This window comes from Coturnix japonica, chromosome 7 (genome assembly GCF_001577835.2).
Source record: "Coturnix japonica isolate 7356 chromosome 7, Coturnix japonica 2.1, whole genome shotgun sequence".
Classification (NCBI taxonomy): domain Eukaryota; kingdom Metazoa; phylum Chordata; class Aves; order Galliformes; family Phasianidae; genus Coturnix; species Coturnix japonica.
The window spans coordinates 15,769,157-15,785,231 of record NC_029522.1 but is presented as its reverse complement, the minus strand read 5'-3'; the positions used below and the strand labels follow the sequence as shown (position 1 = coordinate 15,785,231).

The 16,075-nt window shown below is 42.1% G+C and overlaps 1 protein-coding gene across 3 annotated transcripts in view; it reads right to left on the bottom strand.

Moving 5' to 3' along the window:
• Positions 1–13,859, bottom strand: part of LOC107316692 (neurabin-1-like) — a 35,794-nt gene extending 21,935 nt beyond the window's left edge. For all 3 annotated transcript variants that reach the window (XM_032445826.1, XM_032445827.1, XM_032445828.1), the window contains exons 1-3: positions 12,209–13,859; positions 896–1,028; positions 383–503 (exon numbers count right to left, since the gene is read on the bottom strand). In XM_032445826.1, the coding sequence (XP_032301717.1) occupies positions 383–503; positions 896–1,028; positions 12,209–13,798 (1,844 nt within the window). In that variant the 5' untranslated portion in view covers positions 13,799–13,859. The remainder of the gene's footprint in view (positions 1–382; positions 504–895; positions 1,029–12,208) is intronic.
• Positions 13,860–16,075: the final 2,216 nt, after the last annotated feature.

The window sequence follows — 16,075 nt, the reverse complement described above, 5'->3', positions numbered from 1 at the left end:
CTTTCCATTGCTTAAAGCTAATCTCCTGAACCTCAATTACTATGCTGATCAGCAATTAAAAATTATATACAGTGTTTGCCTTGACATTTTTATACTATTCACACACTGATTGGTGTTCTTGATTGCCATCTTGATTTTGTAGCACATGTGGACATTTTCTAAGATTTTCTCAGACATCCTGTAAGAGAACCAAAGCTCATTTTGATAAATGTCCTATGTCAAGCAAAATAACTGCATTTTAAAAATTTAACATACCATAATTTATTCACATTCATTCACTTGAAGTCAGTTTTTGTAGCTTTATTCACAGCATATCAGATGAAAATGACTGGGATCAGTCAGAAATGTGCAAAAACTGTAATCAATTCAGTGGAAAACTCACCGTCCATCTCTCTGAGCAGCCCCACCATCTGTTATTGTTTTTACAAAAATGCCCAGTTTTTCCAGCCCCTGATCAGCACCAACTCCCATTCCAATAATACTGATGCCCAGACCGCTGTCACCTAAGGAATTAAATATTTTAATATTAGCCACATAATAAATGATATAACACTAAGCAGTAGTGAGGGGTTTTGAAGTGTTTCAGGTCATTCCATGCAAAAGATAAAAATACGTACACATTTTATAAATATAAATATATATTTAATGCATAAATATATAATGCATTAATTTTTTTTCAAGTCCAGATACTGCTGAAAGCTTTTTTGTTTTGTAGTTATGACTTCCTATTAGATTATAGGATATGCATATATCCTAGTGCGGACCAGCCACTCATTAATGTATGAATGTAAGCCTACATTCAAAAATTCAAGAGCCAGTTGCAGCAGAAATACAGTTTACAGTTGCTTTATCTTTTCTTCCCATTGTATCTCTAATATGGAGGCCTGATGCACACCTTTTTCAATTTCCACAGGAAATACTTCCATTTTTTCCACCCTTTTCTCAAGTTCATATTCAGCCGAGGCTGCCACAGGGTCAACTTCTTCATTACGTCTATCATAATCTTCATTTGAGTAAGTACTGAAAACCTAAGAAGGGTGAGAAAAAACAACAACTAGCTTAGTACTTTCTCAGCCCATTCCAAACATGATGTAATTGAAAGAAAAATCAGTAAGGAAACTGAAGTGGTATTTCTAGAGATCCCATTTTCTAAACAATCATCAATGTAATGAATACTGCTGCAATGTACTTTCCAGTTACATAAAAATAACATCTCAGAAGTTTCAAAACAATCACTTAGACACTTTCTGCTTTGTAAATCATCATCTTTTTGCTATAGAGTTAATTGTTAGGACTACATTCTCCTGAATCCTTTGTTTCTCCCTTCCCCCAAACCATCTGCCAATTACAGAGCCTCCACCAGATGTAGATTTCTGATTTTCCAGAGAATCATGTGGTTTCCCAGGAAAAGGAAATGCCTTGTTACATACATTACTATTTTTAGTAGTCACTCCAGCTGAATTTCTGAATTGTTAAAAGATAAACACAAATGAATAATGAGTATTAAGACAAATCAAGGAAAGGAGAATGAGCTACATGTAACATGCTTAATTTCACTTGTCAGCATGTTCATTAATCATATTCAAAATCATAAGATAGAGATAAGTCATATTCCCTCTGTTCAGCTATCTGAAAAACAAGGCTTATCTGCTCAAGATTTTGCAGGCACTGAGTGTTATCCTCAATATCCCTGCAAGACAAAACCAGTTACAGACTGCAGCTACAGTCTCCCTAATTATGAATGTGTAGTGCTGACACAAAGGAAGTTTACATTGGCCTACCAAGGCTTTACAACTTCTGCAGTTTCACACTAGATAGGTACCTAAAATCATGTAAATATGACAGAATTAACTGTAATTACATATTACGAACATTTTGCCAGTGAATTTATATCCACTAGTATATGGTGTTAGCTCTACATGGCAGAATATCCAGACATAGAAAAACAGATTACTGAAAAGTGACTGATAATAACACAGAAATTCACACAGACACCCTTTCTGGTGCACCTCCAGACTAAAGCTGGAGAAGTGTTCTCAAATTGCTGCGTGATACAAAACACAGCCATAGATTTAATGTAGCAGTTCAGCAAGCAAGAGTAGATGTAGTAGTACCACTTGGTAGACAAAAGAAAAAACTCATTCTCAGAAGTCTTGTTTCCTGGAAGGCTCTCTTACTAAGGGAAACGAGTCTTGAAAAGCTCTTCCTAGGTCTTGTATACAGGTAAATAAACAAGCAGACTCCTCCAGACTATTATCCAGACACTAGAGGGCAACAACTGGCAACAGATAGACAATGGCTACACTGATGGTCTCCCCTATTCTGTAAAACTTACAGAAAAAAAGCAATACAAACACAGAAAGCCATTCAAGAAGCCCTATTTTACCACTACCAGAAAGAAGCTGATAGACTTCTTTGAATTAGTTCACTCCTAGCTCCCCAGATCAGTAAACAGTAGAAGCAATTGGGCTTCATGGAGCAGTTTTCCCTTTGGAGTGAGACCTGTCTACTCTGGTTTCTTCCTCACCCCTCCCACAAAATAAATATATAAATAAATAAAAATAAAAAAACCCACCAGTGTTTCCAAAGATTATGGTAGTAAGAGAGATTCTAAACTAATCATAAAAAATGAATAGTAAAAACAAAAATGAAGATGACAGTAATCTGCATTCACCAGCAAAGGGAGGACCACCTCCTACAGCAACAGCCACCAGGTGCTGGAGATTCAGGGGGAATAAAGTTACACCACCTGAAAAGACCCAACGACATACAGTACAAGATTTAGGCTGCCCATCTGGAAGTTCAAAAAACCATGAAATGTTTTTCTAACTCAAAAGTAATAGCTTTGTACTTAAGAGTCTCATGGAATTTGCCCAAGTTGATGCAAAGATGATGGGTTGTAAGAATTCGTCACCTGAGGGGAACAAATCATAGAATTTGAAAATAGGTTTGAGTGATATTTACCATTGTTATACTTAGTGTAATAATTGCACAAACATGCAAATGCAGATGAAGACTACTAGTACTTCCCCACAGCAGCTTCTTGAGAAAAACCTATCTGAAATTAATTGTGACTAAACTATTAAGAGAGAAAAATCATACTTTCCTCTTAAAATGACATATGGGAACTGTGTATGACCATAACATGACATACATTCTAGAATTCATAATCCCACAATTAAGAAAGAGCTGTTTTAGAAAAGTAATGAAATCTATCTTCAGATAAATCATTTTGAGGGAAAATTCAATTTACAAATAGAATGAATTTACAAAGAGAAGAAAAGCAAAACCAGTGACATACATCTGGAAGACAAATGCTTCAATAACAAAAAGAAAAGCAAGAGCACACTAAAAAACCCATAGTCAAGGGCAAAAGGCAGACATTTTTACTGTGTACGTGAGGAATCATAACACAGGATTTATCTTTTACCAGACAAAATGCTTAAGTTGTTGACAGTAACGTAAAAAATGCAGAACCGTTTGGTGTTCTCTGCCAAGCAGCAGAAGCAATATCAAACACAGTTAAAACGTGGATAATAAATAACATAAATTACAAGTTACAGAGTTTAGAAGATTGATGGGAAAGCTAAACTCAGTTCATCCCTGCTCTGTGTCTGGCAGGGGTTAGTCACTGAATCAAACACATTAGGAACAAAAGAAATTCTAAGCTTACTATCTAAAAGGCACTGTGAAGCAGAGATAGTAAAATTATAAGTGGGAAAGAAGAGATCAACTAGACAAAAACAAACAAGCAAGCAAACAAACAAAAAACCCACAACGGTATTTCTTCTAAATTTTTTTTTCTGTTAAAAGTCAGGATGATGATAATTGTGTCAAATGTACTCTGGGCTATTAATAAGCATTACAAAAAAGCACCTCAAAACTCTACTGAAAACACGTATTTAACATGAAGTGTAGATAACTTTTGTTTACCTTCCTTAGCGCTGTTGGACTGTATAAATATTTAACTTCCAACATACCTTCAAATAGCATGGCAATTCCCAGGAACAAGTTCATTTGCAGAAAGAAGGAGCGGCACTGAGGACTCTGACATTAAGCTATCTGACTAAGCTGATATGAAACATTAGTACTAAAGAACAAAACATAGGAGCTATGTAAAATTCAGTAAAGATCTTAGCAGAAGTTAATCAAATGATTCTGATCTACCTTTTACAACATTACAAGCTATAACAATAATCATAGGTTGGTAAGATAGTTGTTTGTACCACATACTGCCCCAGGCTGCTTTGATGATGTTACCCAGTTCCAGCTGGCAGCAACAGCAGCACCTACTTACTGACAGCTACCTGCAGACTGAATGAACTTCCATTTCTCAAGGTTGACAGAATGGGTTGGAAGGGACCTCTGGAGGTCACACTGGCCAACCTTCCAGCTCTAGCATAGCCAACTGCTCTTGGGCTCAACTCATTTCTAACAGAGATGCTTAAGCGAACACAAGTTATTGTCTCAACACCGTAGAAAATCAAGTGAATTTGAAAGACTTTTATCTTATTATATCTCCAAAAGGTTAACTGGTTAACCTACCATTGATGCCTTCTGGACCCAGTAAAGCTAATGAATAGTGAGGAAAAAAAAAAGAAAAAAAAAAAGAAAAAAACTCCACTGATCTGAAGGACAATTTCTTTTACATTCAAGTCCTCTTCGCAATGAATAAAAATAATTTGAATCCAAATAAATTCTCACAAAGTGCTGAATTTTTAAGGACTACTTTAATTAAGGTGCAAAGATAGATACCTGGAAATTTTCAAATACATGCTTGGTCCTTAAAGAACAAATATATATATATGTATATACATATACACATATAAAATTTCATTTATTTATTTATTTTGAGACAAAACAAATTGCATTCATTACACCAGGAAAATGAATCACTTTTGGAATGCAAAACTCAATCTCTGGCTAAAAGATACTGCTGTCACAGAAAACAGCATTATCGCAGAAAACAATGGTCATCTCACAATTCAAAGTCTTAGAAGTACTTAAAAAACCCTCCTTATAAACTACACTCATTTTAGCAGAATGGTATTTTTTTTTTAAGGGAAAACTCTTGAGGAAGTTTTGCTTGCACAAGTCTCTACTGTCAAGTCATAGAACAAAGCCCAAAGACATCCACACCTATATTCATTTCTAGTAGAAAGATTTGTTTCTGCACAATCAAAAAGCATAATGTTACAAACACAATTAAACAGTAAAATCAACAACTGCCTTGAAGGGTTCCCAACTTGTTAGAATGGAAACAATTTCAACATCACTTTTAAATTCTAATGCAATATTTGTGGAGAAGCATAACCTATGAAAGCAGTTAAAGTAACATTTAATGAGTTGGGAGAAAGGCACTGCAGTGTTACTGACACCTGCACCTCGAAACCTTGCCAAGCAAAGACTCAAGCAGTTGGTTCGTATGTCCTCTGAAATACAATTCTTACGTTGATCATTCAAGTTTATTGACTCTCAGTAAAGCCACACAATCAAAATTCAAGTTATGGTTTCAGGAAGATTGCCTAACCATGAACAGTTTCAGCTTTTTCAATGGATGGCCTTGGGATGCCTAGCAAGACGTTAAGTACCCAGGCAAACATGAATAATCATTTGAAACAGTAGCACTGAAGCTGGCCAAAGTATACCTACACTTACCAGTTTACTCTTACAATCTCCTTCTCCATTTGGAGTAGACATCACATTACCACTATATTACTCCCTCTGTTTCTAAAAGCTACAATGTTACCTTTTTCTTTTTTGGCCATTATTTAAGTGATTGGCAACAATCTGATTTAAATTGCTTTAAAAAATATATAAGTAACATTATAAACAAATAAAGTTCAGGTTTGACTCCGAACAGTTGGTAACTGTTATATGTTACATGGTTACACTGTTATATGTTATCCTGTTATATTGTAACTGTTATAAACATTCCATCCAATGTAGCATTTTCTATTAGCCAACAGGTGGACTGGAGGGCTGTGTACAATTACCAGTTTGATCCTGTAGCTTTGCTAACTTAATTTAACAAAGTAAACACACCAAACCAGCACCACCACCAAGCATAAAGGTGTAAGCCTTGTTCCAGATCCACAACATCATTTCCCAGCCAGCATCATCCAACCTGGTTAGTATTTACATCCCTTGCCTGTACCGCCCCCTCAGTCCCACTGAATGCCCAGGCTGGCATATCTGCCCTACATCACCTCCCCCTCAGATCTCCTGAGGTCATTTACCAAACTGTTTTGTCTCACTCTCTTCCTCCTTCCAGTCTTATGTTCCTGCTGTCCCATCCCACACCTAGCACTGCTCTCTCTTCCAAAGATGCTTGAAATGCCAAATGAATTTGTGTTCTATTTAGAATGATACAAAAGGTATGATTTTTTCAATTTCTCAAGAAGTAAACTATGAACAAGTTTCAGCTCTGCCTGCCTGTGCTTTCACATCAGTCTAGGTTGAGTATTCTCAGCTGCTAATAACAGCAATCATTACAAAGATGCTGAATCTTTCAGCAGCTTAAATGTTGAGCTTATGAACTTGTCTCCTACAAGTCTGCTTATCTCTGCCTGCACTCTGCATAACCACCTCACCTCCCCTGCAACTCCTCCATCCTCCTGTGTCACCACCTCACATTTGTCCGGACTACATCTCCAGTGAAACCCACAAGTGACTCCACCTCAGCCATTCCTCCCTTCTCTTCCCCACTGCTACCCTGCAAGCAAGACTCAGCATGCACTGCACTACCAGCTACCAAAGCCAGAAAGAATGGCAAATAAAGCTGCAGCCTTGCCATCAACGAGGACATTAATCTGCAACACTCTTTAGAGATGCTGATTTTCTCAAGATCAGGCAATATTTTAAGAATACTTTAAAAATCTTTCTCCCTTCCATCAAACCCAGATGAAACTGCTAGAAAGTGAAAAGGTGGAGGCACTGAAAAAAACAGTGAGGATGGACCAGTGATGACGCTCATAATCTCACGTCCTCATATTTGTCTGCTTTCGTAGCATCAACAAGTATATCCAATTGGACAGCTACTGTGTCATTTAACTGCATTCAGTGAATAATTTGGTAAAAAATATTCCTATATATAAATAGAAAGAGACAAGCTGCTCCAACAGTGAGGCAGGGTAGAAAAAGGATTTATTTGCTTTTTATGCTCAAATTTGGATTTTTTCTGTACAGTCCCATACCTCAGCACCAAACTTTCTTCCAAAGACTCCTGAAATGCCAGATCTGCCATTGTAAAGCATACATATCAAATATCTCCTGAAATCTAAACAGAAGAACTCTTCTGATTAAAAAAAATAAAATAACAAAGAAAGGTATACTTCTTTACTGAATGCTGAACAAATGTGATAGAAACAAAAGGTCTCAATAAGGACCACAAATCACAGAACCGTAGGTGTTGGAAGGGACCTCCAGAGATCATCAACTCCAACTCCCCTGCCAAAGCAGGTTCCCTACACCAGGTCACACAAGTAGGTGTACAGGCTACTAATACATAAGAGATACTGGATATAGAATTTTCTTAAACAAGATAAATCTACATGCAGAATTGAATGCATTTATGCTTCAGAAATATGCTCTGACTTCCAAGAAGACTGAAATTTTAATACAGGATTAAAAGTTACCTTTCAAAAAATAAGTAAACTTACCCCCCAAAGCCCAACAAAAACAAAAAACAAAGAATAAAAAACCCCACAGTATTTTCACAGGTAACTTCTTCCAGTTCATATCCATGTTTTTGGTTTCTTAACCTCTTATGCTGCTGTCTGTCAGAGGGAAATGCTGCACAGATGCAAGCAAACCACAGCCAAACCATGCTCAAAAACAGAGGTATGTTTTGAGGAAACTGACTGAACAGAACTGTGGAGAGTACAGTAAATTTGAGATAAAAACATTAAATAAAGTTGTAGGACAAGACTGTTCAGACATAAGTGCTGGAACACCAATGAAAGGAAGAAACAGAGCTTCAAAACACTTAAAAATCTGTAAATTTTTTTTGTCCTTAAGAAGATCTTTAACAAAGCCTGATGGGAATGCACTGCCTCTGCCAAGAAAAAGCAGATGACTTCCCACATGCCAGACAATTCTGTTTGTCTACTCTCAAGTTCAATTTCTATTTTCCTAAATCAACCTACTTCCGTGTGATATACCGACCTCTTAATGCCACACAAGCATCCTACTGAACTGCTTCAGTGGCTGACAAACAGTTGACCATTTGTGCAGTCATCAGTTATTCTCCCATTATAATGACAACTGAAGACAGTCCAGAGCCTGGGCATTTTCCACCAGTTAATGGATTTTGCATTCTTTTCCATGTGTATAATCCAGAAGCGTAGAAGCTACAGTTCAAAAACCAGGGGATGTATGATGTTGAAGCACTACTCCACATCATTTTGTTAAAACAATGATTGGGAGAACACACACTGATTTGGAAAAAATTATGCATCCCCTAAGAACGTTAGCATTTACAGATAGGCTGCTACACATTAAATCTAGCTCAAGCCTGTCTTCATTTACTGCTTCATTAACTTCCACAGTAAGCAGTTCTGTAGTAAAAAGATCGAACAGTGTGCCAGGCTGAACAAGACTAGCGTTTGTATCCCAGCTACACATAGAACAGCTCTATTTTGATGTGTGAGACAAATGGCAATATTATGAAGGGTTTGCAGATTCCCTCAAGAGCAGCTGATACTTGGCTGGTTAGAACCACACAGAAATTATAAGACTGCTTTTAATTTCTTCTCATAAGAAAAAAACAACTATGTTTTGCTCAACTGCAGCAAATATAAAAGCCTTTATGAAGTTTGTTTTTGTTTTGAATTTACTTTAATCCATGTTCTTCACTTAACCTTGAAGTAAAGTATTATTCACAGAGCTGGGGACAAACACTGGCATGCAACATGAAGTGGTTAATGCTGCAAATCAAACAGACCCACAGAAGTGAATAGTAGCTGTATTAGCTTTTTGGGTTATCAGAGCTACAGAATTTCTAAGGATCATCAATCAATACAGAACTTAGTCACAGTGCTATTCAAGGTTTTGGGGACAAAGTTTGACACAGTCAGAGGTAAAGAGAGCTGAAGAAGCCAATTTGGAAATGAGTGTTTGTTTTTACCAACGGAAAGTTTCAGGATTACAAGTGTCAAACTGCAACCTGTCATTACATCTGTGTTAATTAAAGCCTTTCAAGGTGATCACATAATTGAGAGCAAGTTTAATCTCTACATTACAAAAGCATAATGTAGTATAAAGGGATGACAGCGCAGTTACCTGACGTTATTTGCACAGTTTGTAATGCTGATCACTTGGGTGGTTTATTCAGAAAACTTCAAGACAAACAGAGTACCCTTGTGGATATCTTGGACAGTTGAGTGTACTTCACATTCCTTATTGGCTTCAGATGTGGCAACAAGGGGCTAAAAATAGCCCACGTACCACAACACAAACCCAAACTGGCAGTGCAGTTCTGCTAGTAACTGCACAGCATCGCTCTCTTCACAACTGCAGGAAAAACAAACTGCCAAGCTGCAATGCTCCTTTAGGGCTGCAGAGAATATGCAGCAGCACTCAGGCCACCTGTGGCAAGTAAGAAATCTTCCCCAACATTTATCAACAGCTCCTATAAAACTGAAGCTTTTATTTTCAAAGTCTCATCTGCACCCATTTTCACAGGCACAGAGCAACTCCAAATAACATTGTATTTATATAAGCATTCCATTGTTCCTGAAATTATCAGTTCAAAATTACATGTTCTTAAGCCCCACTACAGCTGTCAACAATTGCAGAGCTCCAGCATGGGTCAGACACAGGGCTAACAGTATTAGCTTCATTCCACATCCCTTGGGAGCTCCCGTCTCTTTCTTTTACTCAAAAGCCCTGTCAATTTCACAGCTGAGGAGAAACTTCTCAATACACATATAACTCAAGCTCTCTCCGCTACCTACACCATAGCCCATGTTTGCTTTGAGACTATCAAATGAAATGGCCAGAACTCCATTATTGCAGAGACTCAATGATTTGAAAACACACTTTTTCTTCCCCAAACATCTTTTGCATATTTTGAATTTTCCACCTCAAATGCCTGCCGAAGAGCAGCTGTAAAACACAGAATTGGCTGCTTCATAGCTGCTACACAGCTACACCAGGAAGAGCAGCAGGATGGGCCAGACCACAGCACAGAAGGAAAAAGGCCAAGCCAACTCCAGCCTGGCCCAGTGCAGGAGGGTCTAGGAAGGGGAGAAACACAGCCTTCTCCTCCAAGGCTGCAGATGGCTGGAATGACATTCACATTTCAGTCATGCTTACTTGTCTAAATAAAGCTGAAGGAAGTTAGCTGGACACAGTTCTCACTATGGCACTGCTCGGAGCTGTGGCTGGGGGCCAGATATCATCTTTTTTTTTTTTTTTCTTTTTTACCACTTGGGATTTGTCTCTTTCAATTTAAGATGCACTAAAATCTATCCATAAAGCCAAATGAGAAATCTATTGTACAAAAAGAGATCTGAAAAGAAATTTCACTGCTCATACTGCTATTAAGTACCATTTATTCTGTCAATCCCTAAGTCAGGCATTATGGCAATAACTATGTTATCTTAACAGAAAAAATACTAACAGTTGTTACTAAATCCATCTCTTGGCTGCGCAATTGATAACCTGGCTCTGGCGGCTTTCAGAGAAGCAGCTGCAGTCAAAGGGCACCAGTTACCAAAACCTGAGATTTGCCTACAGGAGAGCTCTCATCACAGCTGGCAGAGATTCCTATTAATGCTTTGAACTAAACCTCACGCTGACGTAACAGAGAATGCAAGAAAAGTCTGTTGCAACCACTGCTTCTGTAGGACTTCTGCAGTGACAGACCCAGCCTACAGCAGGACAGCATGCACCAGCAAACCAAGGAGCTCTTCCAGCAGACGACTTGCTGCACTCCCCTCAGACACTGATACACAGAAACACACAGAAGATGGATTGATGCCCTCTGGATTTCCAGTAGCCTTCACCCCACTACTTACGCAGCTCTCAGTAGCAGCACTGCCTCCCCTTCAGAGCTCTAGGTCACCACTGAGACAGCCATCAGCAGCAAGAAAGCCATATAAAGCCATCCTGCCTACAGAAGGACTATAAAAAACCACAAGTAACAAAACCTGGATGTTGCCATACACAAAACCTCTTCTGGGATACAGCACTGGTCTATATCAAACTGGGAGCTTCATGTTGCAGGAAGCACAGGAGCTGGAGTTTTTACATCATTCTCATCAGTACACAGAAAGCATAAAAACTGTATTATTGAAGATGGTGTTTTTTCTTCTACCATTACATGAATGAAAAAAGTACGGTTGAGAAAGCCTGAGCAGCTTCCCATTCCATCTTGTTTCTTATCTCCCAGTCCTCTCAAATTTCAGGTGGGATGAGAATAACCACAGTCAGCAACAGGACTGCAGGTACACAGGATTTGCATTACGGAATGACTTCATTCATTCTGTGGCTGTTTTTGGTGACTGAAGAACAGAGCCCTACATCTTCTCAATTTGATAGCACTGTAACTCGCGGTACTTCTCATTATTACATCAGCCTTGTCACTCTGACATCCTCATCTTAGTAACTCCAAAATTTTCCTCACACTAATACTCCTAGAGAACATTCAATCCACCAATATAAATATTACAGGCATGACTTGTATTCTAAAAAATACTCCATTATGTAGATAATACTACAAAAAAGTCTATAATCTTAAATAACAGGAAGAAGTAATTTGATATTTTCCCACAAAGTAAAAAAACATTTGAAATTGTACCAGAAGATTATTTTATAAACTGTTGTACAAAAAGTAAAACTGAAACAGTCCTTTCCAGCACAACAGCACAGTTTTAAACAAATGACATCAAGTCTCAAGGGCTGCATCTGAATTTGTTTCCAAAAGTGAGTGTTCCTAAAAATATCCACTAAGCAAGTGAAATCTCATGTGTTTCACTATGCTATCTCATGAAGCTGCTGTGATTTAGAAATCACTTGCGACAACTTCTCTCTATTTCAGAAAACCAAGCGGTTTAGAGTAAAAGCCACAAAGTTACATTACTGAAAGGGCTTTTTACAGGTTCAGAAACAAAACACAGAACACTTTCAAAATATATTTCCTGGGTATTTTGGATTGCAAAATGAGAACAAAACAAACCTACAAAGAAAATTCAAATGTATGTACCTTGATAGGAGCTGTCGAGAACTTGACTTTTCGGTCTGGTGCAGGATCTTCCTCTTCAGAAAGTCCAGGAAACTCCTCATACTCACTGTCATACATATATTCTTCCTCTTCCTCTAAAATTTCATTGTCTTCAGGGTCTTGGCTCTCTGTATCCCTATAATCATCAAAAGCTGCATTTTCTATTCCAAAAGCACAGAAACTGTCCCTCTGCTTTTCTACTACTTGCTCTTCTTCTTCAGTATCCCCCTCTTGCTGTAGAACATCCTGAACTGGAACATCTTTCACAGACATCCCATCTCTTGCTTCTTCCTGATTGGTTCCATTTCTTTCTGTAAACTCTTCTACTACCTCCAAGGAACAGCTGCTCCTTTTCCCTTCTTGTGTTTTATATTTGAGTGGTTGGTCCTCAGTGACAACATGACCCTTCTCTAAACTGTCTTTTCCATGCCCTGAGGTTTCATCTTGCACAGACAGCTCCACACAAGATTCCTCAACGGGGGAAACCTGGGAAAGAACGGTCTCTGTTCTCCACTTTGCCTCCTGACTGGATATACTGCTCGTATTCTGTAGGCTTCTTTCCAATAGCGCTTTCTCTCTCTTGTCTTTTTCAAATACTTCACTCAGCCCTTCTCTGTCAATCACAGGCACTTTGGTGGATGCAGTCTTCTCTGGACTTCTTTGAACGGCAGTAGATGAATCTGAACTGCAGTGGCTTCTCAAAGAGCCCTGATTCAGGCCATCATTTTTGGAAATTTCTTTGGAATCTTCAGTATCGCTGTCACCCAGAAAGCTTTCCAGTCTCCTAGAAATGGGCCCAGCATTCAAGAAGGAGGTTTTGGAGCCATTATTGGGATGCTGCTGCTTCAGCTCACTACCTTGATTTTCAGCTTTATCCAGTGCAACTGAAGGACTCGCATCTGTATTAAAATTGAAGTGGTCTACCACACTGCTACAATCAGAAGCTGAACCATGTCTCCTCTTATCTTCACTTCTTTCATATTTGCTGGGAGAATATCTGTCCACGGAGCTTCGTTGTTTTATATTTCTCTCAAACAGCTTCCTGGTCTCTGAAAACTTCTCTGCCAGGGCAACTTTGTCCAAGTCTGCCTCATCATTGCTACGGATGATCTTATCAGCAGTAGAAGGCACAGAGGCCGAATCCACAGGACTGCTGCTGGGGCCAGTATTTGTATTAAGGAGATTGTTCTTCTGGATAGTGAGGAAAGATGTGCTACCTGGAGAAGGTCCATGTTCTGCTGCTGTGGCCCGGCTGATTAATTTGGTCTCAGCAGGTGGACTACTTTCACAAGAAGGTGTGGAAGTGGAGCCTCCCATTTGCAGAAACATACTTTTGATCTTGTGAACTCTATTGCCATAAGTGGCAGCCCTACCTCGACTGTGTGGATCATTTCCCCCTCCATTGGAAGAAGTGCTCAACTTCTGCTGCAAGCCTGTTTTATTGGAAGTGTTTTCAGGACTGTTCACTCCATCAAAAGAGCACTTGATAGCATGGAAGTCAGACTTGTATGCATTTCGGTGTGGAGAAGCACTTCTTAAAGTCCTTTCCCCTTTGCCTTCAGTTTTCATCATTGTCAGAGAGCAGGCTCCCTCAGCTCTCGAGGAGAGGGAAAGAAAAGTCGCAGGCACTAAGCTGCCACCCTCCAACGCCGGGCAGAGCGGATCCTGCAGAAGAGCTGCCTTCTCCCCCTCAACCGGCCTCCTCTCTCACACTCAGACGGGCTGCGCCAGCGCATACACGGAGAGAAAGAAATCACAGCGCGTATATGGCCACATCGGATATTATCCCCTCTGCGGATCACAGTATCCAGAAAGTCATCTGCAAAGGGACACGGAGTTTTAATTAACTCGGGACCGCGCCGGCGTGTGACACGAATCCCGAACTCGGGTTCCTGGTCGGGAGAGGCGGCGCGATCCCGGATAAAGCCCATTGTGTCCGCCGGGACGCGCGGCCACGGCTGCCGGCAGCCGCCCGCCCGGGCATTAGCCCCGAGGGCTCTGCGGGGCAGCAGCCGTCTCCCGCCCGGCATCCCTCTGCCCGGGCCGCGGGGGTACTGCGCGGGGGGGTTAAGGCCGCCGGCCCTTCCTGCAGCCCGAGGAGGCCGGGCCGAAGTGATGCGAGGCGACGCGGAGGGGCCCGGGTGCCCGCGGGCCGCCCGGAAGCGAGGGAGCCGCGAGTTTCGGCGGCGAGTCGGGGCTCCCCCCACCACCACGCCAGCGCCTCCGCACCTCGGGGGCCGCCCCGGCACCTCGCCCCAAACTTTCCGAGCCGGCCTACCTGGGGGCGGGGGGTCCCGCCGGCTCCTTCCCTTTAGCGCTCCTGGCCGCCCAGCGGCCGCGCGCACCACGCCATCATTACCCGCCGCCGCCGCCCCGCGATCCCCACGCCGCCTTCCGCCCGCCCCGGCGGCCCCGCTCCAAACCGCCCGCCCGCCCCGCGCCGCCTCTCACGCCGCGCAACGCCCTCCTCGGCTCCGCTCCGCTCCTCGGGCCCGCCCGCCCGCACGCCGCCTCGCTCCGCTCGCACACAAAGAGAGAGAGCGGCGGGCGCGTCCTCGTTCCTCTCTGTGTGAAGGAAGAGAGGGGCTGGGGGGGCCGAGGGCAGCGCCGGGATATACCACGCCGCGCGGGTTGCGGGTGATACCATGTCGGTGGGACCGGCGGCCGTTAGCGCGGGGCGGGGCGGCCCGGAGCCGCGAAGGCGTCGAGGCGAGGGGTGGCGGGGAGCAGCCCGGGCCCGGCCCGCCGCACCCTCACCGAAGAACGCAGCCCAGGCGCCGTCCGGGCCGCCCCCGGGGAAGGGCTGCGCGGGATTTTCAAAGCGGTGCGGTGGGGCCGCTCCCGGCTGACGGCGTCCCGGCGCGGAAAGCCGGAAGTAAGGGGAACGCCGCATCCACAGGCTTTTCTCTTTTCTTTGTCAAATCCACGCTGTTTTAGCAGAAAAACCCCTAACGAACACGTGGCGCTGGGCTCCCACCCCCGCCCCGCTGCTGCTCCGCGCACACGGAACTCCCCGGTGCCCAGCGAGAGCCCGGCGGACAGCGGCGTGTCCGGCTCAGCTCTGCGGGGCCGCCCGGAGCCACGGAGCGCCTCTGCCAACGGGACTGCGCCTGCCCAGCTGCGTTAGTCCAAATTACAGCACGGGCGGTGAGCCATCCCACGGGGTGTGCAGTTCGAGTTACTGGCCAGAAGCTGCTTCCACGTAGCGTATGTGCAAATCACACACAGCAATCAAGAGAGTTCCAAAAGAAACCAGCAGGATGTCCGGAAACAGGAGCTGACACCAAATATTAAAGAAGAAATTCAACAAGATTATGTATATTTGTCCTGTGGGGATCTCCAAAATTTGATGTTCCATTTTTTCATTCTATATTCAAAGAACTGTGAGTTTCCAGCAGAGCAAAGACTTGAGAAGAGCCCAAGTGCCATTTCATCTGGCAGTTACCAGACCAGTGGTGAAATTTAGACATTCTTACAGACATCCACGGGGGCCTTTTATAGTGCTTCATTTTTTCTAAAACAAAGGGGGTATGAAATTCTTGAGACTTTCTTCTGTGTTTTCAAACATAGTTGGGATAACAGCGTTCACCAAGACTTGCCTCTAGCAGCCTAAGGTACACACAGAGGCACTGCTGTAAGTAACTCTCTACAATAAACTGTTTCAGTCCAAGAGCAACAAATGCTTCTTGTGTTGAGAATATGTAGTTCTTACCTAGAACAAAGTAGCAGCGACCTCCCTCCCACATGTCCTGAGACAGTTCTCCGTGGTGCTCCCAGGCTGTGCTGAAGCTGCAAGGCTTCCGCACCATTTCCAGAGCACAGACCTGTAAGAGAACACAAAGGAAACCT